The sequence below is a fragment of the Pomacea canaliculata genome, linkage group LG3 (genome assembly GCF_003073045.1).
Source record: "Pomacea canaliculata isolate SZHN2017 linkage group LG3, ASM307304v1, whole genome shotgun sequence".
NCBI classification, from domain to species: domain Eukaryota; kingdom Metazoa; phylum Mollusca; class Gastropoda; order Architaenioglossa; family Ampullariidae; genus Pomacea; species Pomacea canaliculata.
This window is the reverse complement of record NC_037592.1, coordinates 32,653,060-32,670,979: the sequence shown is the minus strand read 5'-3', so window position 1 is coordinate 32,670,979 and position 17,920 is coordinate 32,653,060. Positions and strand designations below refer to the sequence as shown.

Below are 17,920 nucleotides of genomic sequence, written 5' to 3'. Positions count from 1 at the left end.
CAGATTGTTTGTTGATGTTATGGTGTACATGTTGTTCCCTGCAGGAAAATGCATTACCCAATGACAAGATGTTCTGCTACCCACCTTAGATTAACCCCCAATCATGACTGCTGTGCATATTTGTGAAGATACCTCCAAATGTAAAGAGGTAATCCACGATCCATTAAACACAAGTATCAACCACTCATTTCATGGCAGAACATGTTTTGTTGATGGCAGAAAAAAGGAAAACATAAAAACAAATATTCCACACCCATTTGTTTAAAAGCCTTTTAAAAGCCACACACTTACCACACAGATTAAGAATCCTTAGACGCTGAAGTTTTTGAAATTCCATGGGAAGATCTGTCAGCAGATTGTTCTCCAAGTTAAGCTCCACCAGTTCTGTTAAGTTTCCTACAGATGGTGGAACAGCAGTCAACTGGAGTCCACTTAACACAAGTTTGGTAAGCCAGCTGGTTTCTGGGGTTCTGTCTGGTAAAACTTTGACAGGTAGATTGACCAGTTCAAGTACCATAAGGTCTGGAATCTCAAACAAATCTTCCGGGAGTGTAGTTATAGGGCTGTCCTTCAACTGCACTTTTTCAAGCCTCTTGCATAAGGATATATTTGGTGGGATTTCTGTAAGCTTGTTACAATTCTCTAGCCTAAAGACCTGCATCAAATATGAAAAAAAAATTAAACTGTTAATAACTGCTTTATGGCATGTCTATAAAAGGCCCCTTTCCAATTTTTCACTAAAAGATTTTTCTTCACCACATTCTTCCTGGGAACAATAACTTTGAGTCCCATTGATCATCAGTTATACAATAAGTATTTGAACCCTGCTTTAACGTTAAATATAACTTCGAGCAAAATCTAAAATTCCCCAATACTACAAACAAACCAAGACCATGTCAGTCACACTAAATATAGTTCTGGATAGAAGTATTACCTGCAGGCTGGGAAATGTCTCAAAAAATTCTCCAGGCAAAGTCTCCAGTCCATCCAATATCCGATCAAAGACATTAATAGTCTCCCCATATGGTTGAAAGTTTTCAACCTGAAATTCCACCCCAGGAAGTGCTGTTCCACCAGTCTCAAGGCACAAAGCGTGAGCCTTGCACATGGTGACAAAACAGAAACTGTTCCCAGAGTAGAAGAATTTCCTGAGTAACATGTTAGAGTTGTTCAGATTCTCAGCATCTAAAGTGTCCTTTACAAAAGAATCACCATGATGAATAGCCTCTAAAACTGTGTCTGTGCCAGAATCAAAAAATGTCTGATATTCCAGTCCTCCATGCTGCTCAGCACAGATGTGACACAATGATGTGTAAATGTGAAGCAGACTGCTCATTGCACTTTCCAGCTGCAAAGGCACAGATTATAACAAAAGTTCAAAATAATATATTGTAAAAGTACATTCCAACAATCTTGAAATAATAAAAATGTTTTTTTTTTTTTCATTATCATCTTTTATTTATGTCTGGAGGCTTCACTTACCTGATAGCGTGGTAAATTAGGTTTTCCTCCTGAGAATATCCTGTCACACTGGGGTAGCTGGAGCTGGAGCAAAGAGACCATATGTTTCATAAAAGCTATTTAAGTTTACTAATAAATAACAAATCATAAAATGTATTGTAGACGATATCCAGTGAACAAAGAAAGGTTTTTTCTCATCATTTACTATTGATATTATATTTCAAAATTTCATTAAATTTTACATAAAATGGATTGATATGAATATGTTGTTAAATTTTCCAGCTAAGTCTATCTATCTATCTATTCCTCTTTGTGCATCAGGTTGCACATAAGGCCTCAACCAGAGTCCGCCACCGATGTCGATCGGCTGAAACACGCTCTAGGTGACCCCATGTCCAGCCCTTTCCTTTCATCTCCCTTTCCACTGTTCTTCTCCAAGTTTCCTTTGGGCGGCCTCGTTTTCTTCGGCCGTCTGGAGTCCATCGTAGGGCGACTCTGGAAAGGTCTGCTGTCTGCTGGCGGAGCACATGTCCAATCCATCGCCAACGCCTTCGTTGAACCTGCGTGGTGATGGACTCGGTTTCACTTCTTCGGTGGAGTTCTTCGTTGGTGATGGTGTTTGGCCAAAAGATGTTAAGTATGCGCCTGAGGCATCTGTTTTGGAAGACGTCAAGCTTGTTACTGATAGTTTTGGTCATCTTCCAAGATTCTGATCCGTAAAGGAGGGTGCTGATCACATTTGACTTGAAGATTCTCAGCTTGATCTTCTGGCTGATGTTTTTTGCCTTCCATGTGCTCCTGAGTGAGGCAAAGGCCTGACTGGCTTTCGCCAGTCGGGCTCGAATCTCCACCTCCGCATCCCCAGTGTTTGACATTTTGGACCCAAGATAGGTGAAACTGTCAACTTCCTCAATCTCTTCTCCATTTAGTTTGATGCTGTCTTGGACTCTGGCGTTCACTCTCATACTGTTAGTCTTTTTTGTGCTGACCTTCAAGCCAAGGTTTCCAGCTGTTTCTGAGAAGGCCTTTGTTTTTTCCTGCATGTCTTGGTGGCGGTGTGACAGCAGGGCAATGTCATCAGCAAAGTCCAAGTCTTCCAGTGCTGTTGTTGCTGTCATAGTCATGGTCCATCTGAGCCCTCTCCTCTCGCTGTCGGTGGAAGTCTTCATGATCCAGTCCATGGCCAGGATGAAGAGGAACGGCGACAGAATGCAGCCCTGCTTCACCCCGGTACTGACGTTGAAGGGGTCTGTGAGCTCCGTGTCACAGACAACCTGGGATTTGAAATCGCTGTACAGCATTGCAATGACCTGAACAAGTTTTGCAGGGACTCCGTAATGCCTCAGGATCTTCCATAAGGACTCGCGGTGGATGCTGTCAAAAGCCTTCTCCAGGTCGATGAAATTGATGTACAGCGGTGTGTTCCATTCGTTGCTCTGCTCCAGAATCTGTCGCAGAATGAAGATGTGTTCGGAGCAGGATCGCCCAGGGCGAAATCCTGCTTGCTGTGGTCGGAGGTCTTTCTCAAGAGTTGCCGTCAGTCTTGACAAAACAATCTTGCTGAAGACCTTGCTGGTGAGGGAAAGAAGTGTTATGCCCCTCCAATTATTGCAGTCTCCAAGATCTCCTTTCTTGGGTAACTTGAAGATGAGCCCTGTCTTCCACGCAACAGGGACCTGCCCTGATTCCCAAATTTGCCTGAAGATTTCAGTCAGCTTGGGAGCTGTCACATTCACGTCAGCTTTCAACATCTCTGCTGTTATTCCATCTGCCCCTGGTGCTTTGCCGCTCTTCATTGTCTTGACTGCTGCTGTCACTTCTTCCAGGCTTGGTGGGTCTGTGCAGATGTCAAGGTCTATAGCTGCTGGCTGGATGTCTGCAAGCTGAGGGGATCTGGTCTGTTCAGAACTGACTCAAAATGCTCCCTCCAGCGCTGTAGTTTTCCTGCCTCTCCCTCGACGACATTACCGTTCACGTCTTTCACTGGCACATCACTGTTCTTAAACCCGTTGTTTAGCTGTTGTTTATCTTGTACAGTGTCTTCAGGTCATTTTTACTTGCTGCATTTTCTGCTTCATCTGCCAGTTTCTCTATGTGATATCTTTTGTCGGTTCTTGTCATCCTCTTTACCTCTTTGTTCAGTTTTGCATATCTTTGTCTGTGTTGTTCCTTCAGGCGTTCAGATCTGGTGCTGTTGATTCTTTGTTTGGCTGACTTTCTCTCTTCTATCTTCTTCCATGTCTCTTCTCTGATCCACTGTTCTTTCTTTTTCCGTTGGAAGCCCAGTATTTTCTCTCCTGATTCCTGTAAGACTCGATTGAAGTCGTCTAAGGTCATCTCTTGTTGGTCTCCTAGTGCCTGGAACCTGTTCTTTACTTCCATAGCAAAGGCCCTTTCGGTGGCTGGATTTTCAGTTTGCCGGAGTCCACTCTCTGCTGACGTGCCTGTTTTCCTCGTGATCGACGCAGCTTCAGAGAAACTGTGGCTATCACAAGAGTGTGGTCACTGGCAATGTCTGCTCCTCTGTAGGCTCTAACATCTTGAAGTGAGCTCCTCCATTTCCGGTTGATGATGACATGGTCTATCTGGTTCTTTGTGATCCCATCTGGTGATGTCCATGTTGCCTTGTGGATGTCTTTGTGTGGGAAGAGTGTGCCTCCAATCAGTAGGTTGTTTTCTTCACAAAAGTCTGCCAGTCTCTCTCCGTTGTCATTGATGCTCCGATTCCATGTTTGCCCATGACATGCTCCCTGCAGGTGTTGTCACTTCCCACCTTGGCATTGAGATCGCCGATGATGAGCAACATGTCGTGGGCTGGAACGCTTTCTGAGGCTGCCTGGAGCTGATCGTAAAAAGCATCCTTGTCTTCTGCCTCAGAGTCATTTGTTGGTGCATAGCAGGCTAGCACTGTCAGCTTGGTGTACTTTGAATGGAATCTTGCTCTCAAAAGCCTGGGTCCATAAGGCTTCCATTCCAGCAGTGCCTTTTCCGTTTTCTTGTTGAGGAGTAGAGCTACTCCTTCAGAGTGCTGAGCGTCTGATCTTCCTGAGAACAAGATGGTATGTCCTGACGCTAGCCTCCTCTTTCCCGTGCCGGTCCATCTGACCTCACTGACTCCCAGGATGTCCAAGTTGTAGTTGTCAAACTCCTTCACTAATTGGAGCATCCTGCCAGTCTGGTACAAGGTCTGGACGTTCCAGCACCCCACCCTCAACTTCTGCCTCGGCTTCAGTAAATCCGCTGTCGGGGCGCCAGCTCCCTTTCGGGTTTGGCTGTCGTCCGTCATTAGTCCAGTCTCCTGGTGTGCTTCATTACCTTCGCCATCTGTGACGAGTTCTCTGGTTTTAGTTTCTGTAACAGGATTTTTTTTACATGGTGGGGTTGTTAGCCCTACCACAACCTATTTTACCTCTAGGTGAGGTGTCCACCTTAGTCGCCTCTTACGACATGCCTGGCTGGATGGCAGGGACCCTATTCTTGCAATGCTTGCTAGGCAAGCATACCCCGGGGTCCCACAGGGGGTTTCCAGCTAAGTAAGGCCAGATAATATTTAATCCATCTCCATACGTAGGTAAATTTTTAAATAAATACTACTGACTTACTTCTGAACATATACCAAATTAGCAAGGATCCTGTCTGGCATTGTTCATTAAAAACCCAGTATTCAGACAATTTCTCATGAAAGAAAAAGAAATACATATACAGAAACATGTGCAGATTACAAATGAAAATATCTAGACATTGAATTATCTTTAACTAGGCAACAGAATAAAAGAACATGACCCTCACTTGTTTGGCTACAAGAGAAGTGTATGTCCAGCCACTGAGCATACTACCATAGAGCAATTCAGTGGGTAAAGGCTTGTGTGTCTTAATAGGAGGGAGATCCACAAAATGAATAGGAACATCAATAGCTGTCTCATTCCATCCTGTCACAGTCAGCTGGTCTGAAATCAAGCATATATATATATCAAGATATTCCTTCTACAACATCCTCTATTAACTGAAGTTAAAAAATTTACAAAATGGCTATGACACCTCTGACAATTTTTCATAAGAAATTTCAGTTACTGACACAAACAATGATAATGTTGTATTATAAAGTCACAAGTGGAAAAGAATATTTGCAATAAATGGAATGGTTGGAATAAATAATAAATGTTATAAAATTACTTTTAACACCAAACTTGTTTCACCCTAGGCTTTAACTATGCTGCTTGTAATTTGATGGACAATGCAACAACAAAAAAAATGTACATCTTAGAAGAATTATATAAGACTTCTTGGAATACTGCTCACTTTGACAAACTTGGAATGATACTGCAAGTGGCAATTTTATAACATTAAGAAGACTCTCATATGTACAGAAATGCACATACACATACAAAAATCCATACACACATGCATCCGCCTATCATGCAACATTTTTACTTACTCACCTACAAGCAAGCATAGCCTGTGAACTTCAATATCAGTAAACATGTAGGGCATCTGAGGATAACACAATTTTTCAAAATTAAGTGCAGAAGGGAGATAAGCAAATGTCTCTCCCACTTGCTGTTTTAAAGCATTGTTGCCATGAACCCAGCTGCTAGGCATCCGAGACAGGTCTGTGATCTGCTGCTCCTGAACTGAAAGAAAAGAAAACAAAAACTGATCAAGAAAATTGTATGTAGAAGAGAAAAGGTTCCAAAACCTAGAGACCAAAGACAATGATTGGACATAGCTGTTCACAACCCTTCCTTCAAATATAGGTTAATAATAAAGTTTTGCTTGGGAATGTCTAACTTTAATGCATGGCTAACTGTGGATGCATACACATGCGGATACATATGTGCAATGTGCATACATGTGTATCCCTCTCCATGTGCACTTCATTAAAGGAAATTGTTCAAAGCCTTTACCAAATACCTTTTGATGACTGTTTTACCTGTGAGTCTGGTAGGAACATTCCTGCAGATGGCCACTGATTGAAGAGAGTTTCTCAGCCACTGAGGATCAAGAGCTTCAATGGCATGCTGACTTGCCTGCATGCAGAAATGTAAAAAATATTTATATACCAGATGAGAGTACTTACTTTCTTTCTTTCTGGTGTAGTCCAGTTTCATTAATTTAGTAATTATTTCACTGATGGCATTTATCCAGTCTTCATTTTGTGATAATGTTGTCTAAAGATTATGTATTTTCACTGTGAAAATAAAAAATCTAGTTCGTAAACAACTTAAAGAAAAAAATCTTTACTTCAGTTAAAAGGTGAAAGGGAACAAACATGTACGCTCTTTTGGTAGTGCTTATGTTTCCTGCAACACAAATGAAAGACTTTTTAAGTAGTAAAAATTTGGGAATGCAGTTTCTGAATATGTAACTGAAAGTACAGATTTTACTACATAATTGTAACAAACTCTTAAGATCTCAATTGCTTCAAATGTAATACAACAGACTTAAAGCCAGTGCTTGTCAGACCTAAACTTGATAAGTTATTTGCTGTTCTAAAGAAGAAAGAACTAAGAACTGTACTATCATAGGTGAATCATCAATGTCACTCTCTTAACTTGCACTGGCTTGGCCTGAAGCAAGCCAGCCTGCCTGTAGGGCCAACTTGCCAGTAGCTGTGGACTTAATCACAGTGGACTTAATGAGATGAAGCAGCAGTAAAGGCATGCCGCCTGGGGATTTGTGTTTTACGCCATGCCACCTGGGTAGGACTTTTGCATCTGTTAGAATATCCATCATTGGGTAGCCTGTCCACCCTTTAAGTTTGCCAGCCATAAGAAGATGATCTTCCATGTCTTCAATGACTGATGTCTTCTGCTGCAATGCTTTAGTGAGTTTTCAGTAGTTGATAGGCCTTAGTGTCGTTATCACTGTATGCTGTTAGTGTTATCACTCCTTCAATCTCAAATTTCCCCTTGATCCAGTTTTCCTTAGCTGCCATTCCCTCTTCTGCACCTAGATGTTGAATCAGGCTTGCTTTTTGTCTATCCTCAAGGCCATTCTTTGACCTCAGATACCACAAACTTCCCTCATAACCCAGGGTTACTTCATCCTATGTGGCCTCCCTAGCATTTTTTTGGCTGTTAATGATACATGTAGCACATCTTCGATGTTTCCAGAGAGGGTACCCAAATCAAAGATGATCATGCTGAGAATCATAAATTTGCCTCTCAATCCTTGAGGACTATAGGACTGCGTCCCAGGCCTTGACTGAGCGGCCCGGTGGCGCAACGGTTAGCACCTGTCACCAATACAGTGAAGGTCGGCTGCCCAGAGTTCATTTCTCGTCTCGGGCACGCTGTTCTTTCTCTGCATGTGGCGTCTGTTTACAGGGCTGGCTGCTTGCCGTAATATAGCCTCAGTTGCTGACACGGTGTAAAACACCAATCCCCTCCCCCAGGCCTTGACCAACCCAGTATGTTGTTAATTTTATTGCAAATTGACTTTAGGTTTATATGTTTGGCAGCCCCTATCTCCTTTCCAAGCCACACCACAGTTTATAACTGTCCATGTGAAGTCATTGCAAACATGTAGGCAGTGATCATAGATCAAGGGAGTGTTCACCTTATTTCCTGGAGTTTTCATGCTATGTGTGTGGTGCATGTGTATGTGTATTGAACTGTAAATGAAAGTTAAATAATAATAGAAGAGTGTATCATGTCCTGTCCAAGGTCTTTCATCCAGGAAACTAATACATCACAACACTGACAGCCAAAAATGCAATTGTTTTGTTGCTGTGAAAGAATAACCCCAGTGGGTGTAATTTAGTGGCACTCGTTCATAACGTGGTCAAAATTAACAAGACAGTTGAAATAATAAAAGAGAGATATGATAAAACAGTCACGAATGAAAAAGAAAATCTCATAAATTAAACAACTCATAAACTATGCTATGAATGTTACCAACATTCACCAAGTTGCCTGATTAAAAATAATTTCAAATTATTTTTTATCTCAGCAAATGTCAATATTTTAAGCAATATGGAAAACTAACCCCTAGGAAGGTAGCCCTGGATCTCCACTGCTGCTCTCACTTCCTTTTCACTTTGTTTATCGTTAGGATGATCTCCTTTCTTTTCAACAGTTGAGTTATCTGTATCATCAGATTTTGTTTCTGGAGGCTTGGCTTTCACAATAGTCTCATATGGTATTTCTTTCAACTGTATAACTGAAGAACTGAAAACAAGAAATGGTAGCAAAAGACTTTTTACTGTTAAGTTTTATGTTTGTTCATTTTATGGCACAATATCAGATAATTCCTTAACCTACTACAGTATGCAACTATACTGAATACAACACATCCAATTTTTAAAAAATTCTAAACCCAGCACAATGTTTAGATACAAGATATTACACTCACTCATGTACTTTCTTCATTTTTAAAAATTCCTCCCCCTTCCCCCCATATAGCTGCAAAAAACTCGTGCTTTTTTTCATTCTTTACCCTACAAAGACAATGTTGAAAAGCACATTATGCTGCTAATGCATGAGCTTTATATGATGCTAATCATGTATCTGAAATTCAAAAGCCATGCTACATCATACCTGAGAGGAAACTCTTTCTGGACATTTTCTTCTGCATTAGGCACAGAATATTCCAGTGTGATATTCTGACCATCATTAGACACACCAACAACAACACTCTCCATGTATGCATAACTAAAAGAATATTGACAGAAAGTTTAGAAAAAATTACTTCCATAATCTCCTCTTTTGTTGACGCGGCATTATCAATGCTATATAAACAGGGAACATAAAAAACTTTACCAACACATAACACATTTCTTATGCAAATTTCCTCAGTTCTTTACAGGGATCTAGTTTCAGTCAAAATACTTTTCAAATGTGGCCTGTATACTGATATGGTAACTGCTATTATTCTCATTATTCTGAGGAAAATAAATTTCCAGACTGTTTTAGGCAAGCTTTGATTCAAAGAACTCTAGGTCATTTAGTAACACCATGTCACCATGACTGATTTTTTTAAATTTCATAATACATACGCAGAAGGCTGGGCTACTAGTCGCATGCCTTTGTAAACAGTGTTTGGCACATCCAACGTCTGAAATTAAAAAATTGTAGTCCCTACAGCAACCAATATAAAAAAAAAGCAACCAAATGAAAATTTATAGCATTTTATTTCCCTCTTTCAAATAAAATGAATATTACTGCCACCAAGTGTCACATAAAAGATACTAAGGACATAAGCTTCAACTATTATATTGTAGCTTCTATCTAGAACTTGAAGCAAAGTAAGAATTATTTGTTACAAACATGTGAAACAAACATTTCCTAAAAATGTTGGCTAACACAATTTTTTAACTAAAAACATTATCAAATAAATAGAAAAATTAAGGAATTAAACAAAAAGGTGCAGCTATCCATAAATGTTATGAATATTTTAATACAAAAAAGGTAAACCTCTCAAACTCACTGGAAACTTGGGGTATCTTAGGATGGCAGAAGTTTCAAAGGGCAAGACACATATATAGCTGGACCCTTTCAGCCAATATTTGTCTACTAATATGCCATTCTTGAAGACCTCAAGAGTGCATCGAGCCTGTTTTCATATACATTTTAAATTCAATCAGTTTTACACAATGCATTCACATATGCACTACCATCATTAACATCATGTTTATCATCCCTGTCACTAACAATGGCTTTTCTGGTTTCCTACTGACTCATCTATTTGAGAAGGCAGGTCATATTTGTCAACAGGCAGTTAGACTTAACACTTTTTTCATGTGCTGTCCATTCACAACACCTTTTACTCATATAAACTTACATATACATTTACATATTTCAACCAAGACATTAAAAGATATTTATTTGACTCTTTATCCATGCTTAACTCATTTTCCTTCATTTGTAGACGAGAAGTAGAAGAAATATAAACTCACAGAACCATCAGGATCTCCATCTGATGTTCTCTTGAGAGGAGAAGTGTCCACAAGAAAATCGCTGGCCATTTTCAGAGTCACTCTAAAATACGAAAATGCAAGAACTTACAGGCACCTTGAACAAGCACATGAGCAAAATAGTAATGAACAAGTATGGAATAGTATTTGCCTATCTAAACCCCACAAAGCCATCAATAATTATTAAGTTTACTATTTAAAAATCTTTCTACTATAACTAACCTGTGGGTGAGAAGAGTCTCTGATGTGGCACTAGAGTGAAGAAGCTGAATGTCTTCTGTGGAATACTCTCGTCCAGAGTCTAGTTGTAACCACTGAACAGTCAGTTCTGGTGTGTCTGTGCAAATAAAATGACATGGACCAGGTTGATTGTCACATGACATCTGAGAAAAGAAGCCAATTCTACTTAATGTCAAAAAAAGAAAAAGTTACTAGAACTGCATTTCTATTCTTGCAACACTCTTGTCTGTGCATTTGCTTTATCCAGACTTGATTACTGCAACTCCTTGCCTGCTGGCTGCCCTTCTTCACAAACTTCAGAAAGTACAGAACTCTGCTGCACGTCTGGTGCTTAGAGCTAGGAAACGGGACCACACCACCCCTCTCCTTGGTTTTCTTCACTGGCTTCTCGCCCGTTCTCACATCCAGTACAAACTGTCTGTACTGTTTTAATTTCTTTGCTGGCACCTGCCCTCATTATTTCTCTGAACTGCTTTTCCCTTATGTCCCAACTAGACAACTCCGCTCCTCATCTGATGATCATCTCCTTACTCTTCCTGTCACCAAAACAACAACATATGGCCACAGGATTTTTGGTTATTGTGCAGCAAAACAATGGATCTCTCTCCCTTTCCATATCTACCACCTACCCACTATCAAATCCTTTAAACGTGCATTGAAATGCACCTCTTCTGTAAACATTACTCCTAACAATCTTTCCTATAATGCTCATCCTTTTTCACACCCTTCCTTTTGCAATATCATGTTACTCTCAGCTCTTGTTCTTGTTATTTGGTTCCTCTTTGTGTTTTCTGTTTTTAATTTTATTCTTCGTTTAGTACGGTTGTTTATTCTTTTATATTTCATGTTATTTGTTTGTTTTCCTGTCCCTCGTGTGCTGTCCATGTTTCGTTCTTGTTCTTAAACACTAACAGCATGCTCCTTAGTAATGTGAGTATGCGCTTTACAAATTTTGCAATATTATTATGTGTCAATCCCATTTAAAGCATATAAGCCTGCATATACAGAATACTGGCTGTTTCCTACTGAATCTGGCCTTTTAGAGCATCCACACTGCATCTTTCAAAGCACAGTAAAAATCTTTTTCCCCACTCAAGTAATAATTTAGGCTGCTATTCAGAAAAAGTGAAAAAAACTATTGGCTATATGATCCTGCTCACACTAAAGATATAAAGACCATCTGTAAAATCTGTAAAACATACAAGCATAAAAAGCACAACATACACACACATAATTATTTATATATACAAAAACACACACATACCATCATTGGGTGCTAAGGAAAAGTAAAATGTAGTAGACATCCCAGCTTGTAGTGTTCCAATGCTGTTTCGAATCTTTGATGGCAGGATCTAACAAACATATTGCAAAATGTATATTTTCCACAATAAATGTCAATATGTGTAATTAAGTTTGATAGATGCCATTAGTTATTTTCAATGTCATGGTATAAAATAAACTCTTTAGTTTGCCAGATTTACATAGATATAGAATTTCTACTGGGTCAGGCAAACCTGGGAAAGAGATACCTCTGAATTACTATGTTATTATGTGTAAATGAATATGTGTGACCATTAATTTCTTTTTGGTGTGTATGGTAGCTGTGTGGGAGTGCAAAACTGAAAGAATGCAATGATATTGATATACTTTATAACATAACAAGAACATATATTTAGCTGAAACATTTGGTGATAATGTTGTAAGATTTTTCTTCTCAAACTTTTCTATTTTAAGTGAAGGCCAGTCTACCTGGTATCCAACTGTATTACGACTTGGATTATGCAGCATTAGCCAACCTGCCCGACCTGTTTTCAGATTTGTCAGCTGTATGGTTCGACCAGGACTGTTAAAATTTCAGTTGAGATGGCAAGCATTAGTCAATAAACAGACAAGACTTTTCACAAATATATTCTTTGTCATTGCCTATTAGCCTTTCTACATAGAATTCAAGTTTTATTCCCAGGACCATCACTCTAATAGGTGACTGTTTGACATTATGAACACTAAGCTCTTGGTATCTGAGGTATGCTATCCATGTACAGTTCTATGTTGTCAGCATTCAAGGATACTGTACCAAAACTGAAAAATACACTGTTCAAAAGCATGAAATGGTCTGAAAACACAATTGAATGCCGAAATAATTAAACAACTAAATAGTAAAAGTCTAAAAAACTGGTGTGCGCAATTCTTAAGTCAAACAGAACAAATTTAATGTAATCTCACCTGACCCACAAGTTACCATACTTGTAGCAATCAAAAGCATCAGGAAGACTGCTCACCTAAAAATTTAAAAATAAAATGCTTCAAAATAACAGTGTGTGGTTTATTAATTTATTAAGCACAGAATCCCACTCACATAGGAGCATGCATTCAATGCTTGATAAAAAATGAAGTTAATCTGTGGGGAAGTGGGTGAATTGGGGAATTAGTGTTTTACACCAAGTCAGCAAATGTATCCCAGAAAAGCAGATGGCCATGTATAATGTAATATGTAGCATATGGCAGAACAGAAAGATGGGAAATGGTGAGGAGGTAAAAAAAAAAAAGACAACGAAAACACAAAGGTGACAGTAACAACAAAAGAATAATCAACAAAGAAATCAGCAAAGAATTAATCCAGAGATATAAAGGAGGTGGCGTAGAGAAAGAGAACAGGTTAGCAACAAACTGTGTTTAGAAGCAGTGCCCATGAAACAATATGTGTTTTTAATAAAAGATTAAAAAACTCAATGGTGGTTTTCTGCATGGTTTTGGTGATAGGAGTAGATAACATGTGCTGGTCAAACAAAAAGCAAAGGGATAATAATAACACTGAGCAGAGAACAGACAAACTGAATGTGAGTATGAACGGGCAGCCGGTGCTGAGAACAAAGGTGAGAAGTGACATGGTCCCCCCCCCATTTATTTTTGCTTTGATGTGAACCAGACCTGCAGTAAAGTTTAATACCATCATGAATTATCTTCACCATATGTTGCAAAGAGCTTTTGTGCTACACAAACAAATGTGACAATAATGTCTGAAACTGAACTGAAAATGTACCTACCAATCTTAAAGAAAACATAGTCCGCTATGAAGTACAATAATCCTTCCAAAGAGATTCAAAACTGCAAACTGCTACATCTCCCTTGAATCATTTCAGAAAATACTTTCTCAATGCCAGCTACTATCGATGACCACACTTCAGTTAAAGTGAAAGTGAACCTTCCTAGTGTCCTTGAAAGGATTCAAAGGGATTTGGACGGATCAACATCCTGACCCAGTGACTGCCTAGACCAATACAGGCTAGATTGCCAAGTTTGCTGCTGGAAGAGAGTAGCCTCCTCCCTCATCAACTTTTCCCTAGAGACTGCTACCCAGAGGAAGGACCACATTATTGACTCAAGAGTCATCATATGCACTGTACCCCAGAGAGATTTACAAACTGGACCCTGAATAGCATGTGTAAAGAGAAAGCGTAGGTTTGTTCCAAACGATCAACAAATTACACGAACAGAGGGACATTCACATGGCCTTGGATTCTACTAGTTTGAATAATTAATTAGATTCTGTGTGAACAAGTCTAAATAATGTCAGTGTGAATAATATACAGAAGAAAATTAGAGATAACAGAAGCATCAGGACTTCATGTCATTTAATGTGGGAAATTCTTGGAGTGTCTTCACCTGTAAGAGGCAAATTTGACAAGAAATTTAGACTTAAGTACTCACACACACTGGGGAAGGCCCAAAATCAAACAGGTCTTATAGGATGTAAGAAAGCATGATTCTATAGCATGGATGTTTATCAGCTATCTAATGACATTGACTTCTCCATCGTGTCATCATCAGTGATGCAAAAAAAAATGATGTTTCAATACTACCATACTTGCCTCTTCTTCATTGTCTGGCTGCCATGGCTCCTTCTGAAGCAAACGTACAGCCTCTCCAAAAGAGTGCATTCCCACAATGGGATAAAACCCTCCTGCAGGCATTCGAAGCTTTTCTGTTCGGTGGACCTGTAATTCGAAACCAAACAAAATTCCCAGCATCACTGTGCAGAAGCAATATGAGATGGTATTTTACTTAACAAACAGAAGGCATGATAGGTGTTTATACTGAAAACGGGTTCTTTTTTCAGCGGCAGGGAGATAAATAATGATATTACTTACCAATTGGTCATTTTTAAAGAAGGATGCTTTCATCTCTTCAAGATCAAGTTCCACACCCATAATGTCACCTTTAGTACACTCAGCCAGACGTACAGATGGCCAGCCAACTCCAGTAAAAAGTCTGAGACAGTGATCAAGACCTGTTATTGTACTCATTGGTTATAAGACAGTAATGTTTTCTTATACGTGTATAAAGGTGCAGTTCTTAATAATAAACACAGGTGCAAAATTATTATGACTGATTTTGATTCATTACAAGATACTAATAACTAAAATCTTAGCAAACTAAATGTTTTTGTTTGTGAGAAATGCAAGATCTGGGATATGCTAACTTATGAAATCCTGAACTCTTTCCCACATTAGTTTTGAAAAGAGATCAAAACCTCATTTAAACACCTTTACAAAAATAATTTTTATTGCTACAGTCATGCCTCATAGACAGCAGCTGAAGACTCTTGTATTGGATGTAGCTTTCAATGATGTGAGAAGAAAGAATTTAAGCTAAGTTACATGTCCTTTTCAAAAAACAAAAATGTCACAAACTTGTTTTTGGAAAAAAATTAATAACATGCTATGTGCTCTTGAACTATCAGCAATTTTTAGTTTAATTTCAAGTTAAGCTTTTTATGCTTGTTACTATGGTTAATAACATTACAAATGGAAATAATGGAGAAAGTCACTAGTTCCCTGCCCACAGCTACATTTAATCAAACATACACAAGCACACATGTATCACACATATCTTACATAAACATACACTCATTCATTCATACTTATATGCACAGATGACATACCCGCCATCGTCTGCATGGTACCCAACAGACCCTGGGTCCCAACCTGGTTGCCTGTTGGCATTATAGCGTTTGGGACAAAGACCAATTGCAATGTATCTTGATTCACCCTCATTTAGAATTTCTGTGAATGAGTTGAAAAGACAGTTAACAGCTTTTAACAGACATTAAAACACATATTAAGTCTCCCTCATACATCTCATATTTAATTAATGACATGACATTTACTCAAGTACAAGTAAACTGCAACAACAGAGGTAGTAGGGGAGGAGGGGATAGTATTCCAGTCTCTCATTTATTCTGAAAAATCAAACAGAAAACTGATGGTGGGTCCAGATATAAAATAACTCTTTGGAACAAGATTCTTTCATATGCATTTAAACAATAAACACATATTCTTTTCTACATTGCCTATAATCATTTGCGTCAATAATAAGACCTTTAAACATCACTTAATTATGTGTTACAGGCAGGATAGGCGTTCTATACATAAATGCAAGCACACACATATTCTATGCATGAACATATGCCCTCTGATATGGTGTAGCAGTGTGTGAACACCTAGCAACTGTTTCTTTGTCAATGCTGGCAGATTGCATCTAGAGGGATTTTCTCAACTTTTCCTGGCCAGCATGTTTTGGCTATGATAGAAAAGGGGAAGTCAGTGGGCAAGTATAGTGTATCAATTATCAGAGTGTGGCTGGGAAATCTGCTTTTTTCTGGTCTTCTGGGTTTGCCTAACTTTGCAATATAGGCTTCCAACAAAGGCATTGTTGATTGCTGATACCAAGAACATTGCTCTAAGAAGCTGAAAGCTACATCTATATTCAAAAGACTTTAGAACCAAACTTTTTCCAATAATCAGTGAATGATTTACTCACCAAAAGAGAATTTGTTGCATTCAGGACTGAGTGGTTTGTGACCAACAAACTGGGACACAGGGCAAGCTCGCAAGCTGCTGTTATAGCTGAGAAAAATAATTATAATGATCATAATAATAAATAGCACTTACAATTACAGGACCAAAAAACCCAAGAAACAGTCTTACTGCACTGTGGCATTTCACATATCCACTCATCATGACTCTACATCATGCAATACACCCACACACACAAACTCGTGTATATGTGCACTTCTTAAACTTTTGTATAGTGCTTTGATAGCTTGAATGAGCCCTCTTTGATGTTAAATTTTCGCATCATATGCAATAGCCCTTGTGCCAGACTCTGCAAAATGCCTTTTTTAAAGTCAATGGAGTGTGGTAAAGCTCTCTCTGGTGTTGTAGATGTTTTTCTTTCAGGATGTGACTACTAAAGATTTGTTCAACTGTGCTTCTGCCTGTTATGAAGTCAGCTGACTCTTCAACAGTCCTGTAGTTTTGTCATTGTTTAGTGTTTCCTTTCTTTGGAAGAGACGTGATGTGGCCACTCTTTGCTCTCCCAATCTCTTGACATAGAGTGGTGAAGGCCTTCACTGTTTTTTTCCCTTCCATGCACGAGCAGCTCAGATGTGATTTCTCAAAAGTTTGGGTCTTGCACCTTCTCCAAGTCAAAGTAAATATGGGGGCTGAATGTGCGGGGTTTCACTTTCAACTTTAACTTTAGGCTTGTTAAGTTTAGTTTAGTCCTTGATACTCCCCAAGGAGCATAGGGCCACAACACCACTTCGCCAGCAGACCTGGCTTTGGGCAGCCCCCTTCAGTTGGGCCCATGTGGTTCCAATGTCCTTTGCCTAGCTTTCTACTGTTCTTTTCCAAGTCTGCTTTGGTCTCCCAACTCTCCTCTTCCCCTGAGGATTCCAGTCAAGTGCCTGCTGCCATGGCAATGGTGTCAGCTGGTTTTGTAGGGTGTGTCCTATCCAGCCCCATTTGTGCTTTTTGATGTCTTGGCTAGTGGCATTCTGGTTGGTTCTTTTCCATAGGCTGCAGTTGGAGATCTTTTCAGGCCATCTTATTCCCAGAATATGGCATAGGCATCGGTCGGTAAAGGTCTGGAGATTGTTGTTGATGGTATTTGTCATTCTCCAGGTTTCAGAACCATACAGTAGGACTGCCTTCACATTTTCTTGAAGATTAAGGTCTTACTGCGGAAGGATAATGCTCGGGAGTTCCAGATGGAGTGTAAGGCTGTTGAAAGCATGCCTGGCCTTGTTGATGCAGCTTTTGATGTCATCATCCCCTCCGCCGTCCTTGTTGACAATACTCCCCACTCCCCAGATACGTGAAGAAGTCTGTTTCCAGGATGTTCTCTCCTTGAAGTTGGATTGGGAGTTGCTGCTTGTTGATTCTCATCTCTTTGGTCTTCTTTCTGTTGACCTTCAAGCCAATCTCCGTTTCCTCTGCTAGCTTACTCAGTTTGGTTTGTGCA

At 39.5% G+C, this 17,920-nt stretch overlaps 1 protein-coding gene across 1 annotated transcript in view; it reads right to left on the bottom strand.

Moving 5' to 3' along the window:
• LOC112559623 overlaps positions 1-17,920 on the bottom strand; it is a 66,302-nt gene that overhangs the window by 22,522 nt on the left and 25,860 nt on the right. Inside the window, 20 exon segments of the mRNA XM_025230958.1 lie at positions 292-655; positions 935-1,348; positions 1,483-1,545; positions 5,251-5,408; positions 5,901-6,092; positions 6,392-6,488; positions 6,703-6,761; positions 8,449-8,630; positions 9,000-9,113; positions 9,458-9,516; positions 9,889-10,014; positions 10,358-10,439; positions 10,598-10,712; positions 11,880-11,967; positions 12,365-12,458; positions 12,839-12,894; positions 14,485-14,610; positions 14,764-14,884; positions 15,558-15,678; positions 16,436-16,521. Of these exon segments, the coding sequence (XP_025086743.1) occupies positions 292-655; positions 935-1,348; positions 1,483-1,545; positions 5,251-5,408; positions 5,901-6,092; positions 6,392-6,488; positions 6,703-6,761; positions 8,449-8,630; positions 9,000-9,113; positions 9,458-9,516; positions 9,889-10,014; positions 10,358-10,439; positions 10,598-10,712; positions 11,880-11,967; positions 12,365-12,458; positions 12,839-12,894; positions 14,485-14,610; positions 14,764-14,884; positions 15,558-15,678; positions 16,436-16,521 (2,717 nt within the window).